The sequence below is a fragment of the Tachyglossus aculeatus genome, assembly GCF_015852505.1.
Source record: "Tachyglossus aculeatus isolate mTacAcu1 chromosome 12 unlocalized genomic scaffold, mTacAcu1.pri SUPER_6_unloc_2, whole genome shotgun sequence".
Taxonomy (NCBI): domain Eukaryota; kingdom Metazoa; phylum Chordata; class Mammalia; order Monotremata; family Tachyglossidae; genus Tachyglossus; species Tachyglossus aculeatus.
In genome coordinates this window covers 12,098,567-12,101,458 of record NW_024044829.1, presented here as the reverse complement: position 1 = coordinate 12,101,458, position 2,892 = coordinate 12,098,567, and the positions used below count along the sequence as shown (strand labels likewise).

Here is a 2,892-nt window from a genome sequence, read left to right as displayed (position 1 = left end):
AGAATGGGAGACAGAAATGAACTGAAATGAATAATTTTAATTATGGATATGCACATAAGTACTATGGGGCTGGAGGGAGGTAAAAAAAAAGAATGCAAATCCTAGTGAAAGGCCAGCTTGAAAGGGAGTGGGAGAAGAGGAAATGAGGGATTAGTCAAAGATGGCTTCTTGGAGGAAATGTGTTTTTAGTAAGGTTTGTAAAGTGGGAAGAGTCAATGTCTATCAACAAATATGTGGAAGCTGAGAACAATCTTTAGAGTTTGGACAAAATTTCGCTGTTTGGAACGTGGCATGAGCCTTGGCATGGACTGGGTGCTCTAACGAATGCTGTGTCTCTTCTCTCAGTTTCGGCAGTTTCCCCTGAAGGAAGACTCTTCTGGTTTTGGTGGTGAATCCAAAGGATGGATCTCATGGAGATCGTTTTTGGGATCTTGATCCTACTGGTGATCAACTTCGGGATTTTAGGGAATGTGTTCCTCCTTCTGGGTTACGTCTACCTGGTCTCTGCCAACGAAAAGACAAAGTCCTCAAATCTAATCCTTGCCCACGTGGCCGTGGCCAACACCATGACCTTTCTGGCCAAGGACATCCCAGACATCCTGTCAGCCTGGGGACTGAGATATTTCTTGAGTGACGTTGGTTGTAAAACCCTCCTTTACCTGTACAGACTGTCCCGAGGCCTGACCACCTTCACCACCTGCCTCCTGAGCATCTTCCAGGCCCTCACCATCAGTCCCACCAGCTCCCAGGGGACAGGACGTAAAGCTAAATTACCCAAGTGTATCACCCCAACTTGTCTTCTCTCCTGGATCCTCAATATGCTAGTGGATGTTGCTACACCCATACTCGTGACAGGTCTGCAGAACAGCACAAGTAGGCAAACTGTCAACATTCTGAAATATTGTTCCTCCACTAACATTAGTGCAATAACCACCCTGGTCAATGCAATCTTGCTCTCCTTTCGGGATCTGTTTTTTTGTGGGGCTCATGAGTGGGTCCAGTGGGTACATGGTGCATGTCCTGCACAGGCACCACAGGCAGGTCCAGCACCTTCGTGGATCTGGCCACTCCTCCAGGGAGATGCCCGAGGTCAGAGCAGCCAGATATGTTCTTGCCCTAGTGACCCTCTACATCCTTCTGTATGTGCGTGAGACCATCATCCTAGGTGTTTTAATCAACATTAGGAAAACTTTGCCTCTACTTCTGACCACACATATGATTTTGACATTCTCCTTCTCAGCTGTAAGTCCATTCTTGATGATTCGTAGTCACAGGAGGATAAGAAATTTCAGGAAGAAGACTTCACCTGTTTGGGACACTGACCTCTCCCCAGTCCCAGGAAAATGAAATGTTCATTCCCTGTGTCCTGCGGTCAATAAATCAGAGGGTCTCTGGAACTGCAGTCCCACAGATGTGCCCCATTGAGTTAGAGGCCATGCCTGGCTGGCCAAACTCTAAGAATTCATCATCTAGCTAGGCCCCATATTCCCTGATGTCAGGGAGACGTGGCACCCTGATCTGTGTACTAAAACAACTGGATAGATCCCGGGAATGGAACTCAGGAGGTCATGGGTGCTAATCCCAGCTCTGCCACATGTCTACTGGGTGACCCTAGGCAAGTTACCAAACTTCTCTGGGCCTCGGTTCCCTCATATGTCAAATAATAATAATGATAATAATAATAGCATTTATTAAGCCCTTTCTATGTGCAAAGCACTGTTCTAAGCGCGGAGGAAGTTACAAGGTGATCAGGTTGTTCAACGGGGAGCTCACAGTCTTCATCCCCATTTTACAGATGAGGGAACTGAGGCCCAGAGAAGTTAAATGACTTGCCCAAAGTCACACAGCTGACATTTGGGGGGGCTGGGATTTGAACCCATGACCTCTGACTCTAAAGCCCGGACTCTTGCCACTGAGCCACGCTGCTTCTCTGGAAGCTTCTCAAATGGGGATTGAAACTGTGAGCCCCACGTAGGACAGGGACTGTGTCCAACCTAATTCGCTTGTTTCCATCCCAGCGCTTAGTACAGTTCCTGGCACATAGTGAATACTTAACAAATACCACAACTATTATTATTATTACTATTATATATGAACTCTTCAAAGTATGCAACCTTAGCTTTATCCTTGACTCTTTATACCTAACAATTATTCAATTCAGTCTGTCATTACATCCTCTCTTTTGCCCTCATAATATGTCCTGCAGCCATTCTTCATTGACAGTCCAAATGAACACAGTCTTATTCTAGCTATTCCCCATATCCTGGGTAGACTACTACTACTAAAGAAGCAGTGTGGCTTAGTGGAAAGAAACCGGGCTTGGGAGTCAGAGGACATGGGTTCTAATCCTGGCACTGCCACTTGTCTCCTTTGTGACCTTGGGCAAGGCACTTAACTCCTCTGTGCCTCAGTTACCTCAACTGCAAAATGGGGATGAAGACTGTAAGCCCCGCGTGGGACAGGCTGAATTCCTTGAATCTACCCCAGTGCTTAGACAAGTGTCTGGCACACATTAAGTGATTAACAAATACCATAATTATTACCATTTGACTCTCCTCATTTATCTCTCTGATTCTAGCCTCTTCCCTTTCTAGCCTATACCTCATTCTTCTGTGCTGGAAGATCTTGTCAAAAGACCTTTCTGCAAATAACTCTCCAGTCAGAAACCATCAGTGATTACCTTTCATTCATTCATTCAATCATATTTATTGAGCACTCACTGTGTGCAAAGCACTGTACTAAGCATTTGGAAAGTACAATTTAGGAACAGAGACAATTCCTACCCAACAACAGGATCACAGTATAGAAGGGGTAGACAGATAACAAAAGAAAACAAGTAGACAGGCATCATTAGCATCAAAATGAGTAGAATTATGGATATATGCACATCAT

General features: G+C 45.3%; 1 protein-coding gene across 1 annotated transcript; it reads left to right on the top strand.

Annotated features, from left to right (window-relative positions):
- Window positions 1–401: 401 nt before the first annotated feature.
- LOC119921365 (vomeronasal type-1 receptor 4-like) lies at window positions 402–2,651 on the top strand. The gene is made up of 3 exons (XM_038741628.1): window positions 402–970; window positions 1,029–1,242; window positions 2,595–2,651. Exons 1-3 carry the CDS (start codon window positions 402–404, stop codon window positions 2,649–2,651), a joined length of 840 nt encoding a protein of 279 aa, XP_038597556.1.
- Window positions 2,652–2,892: the final 241 nt, after the last annotated feature.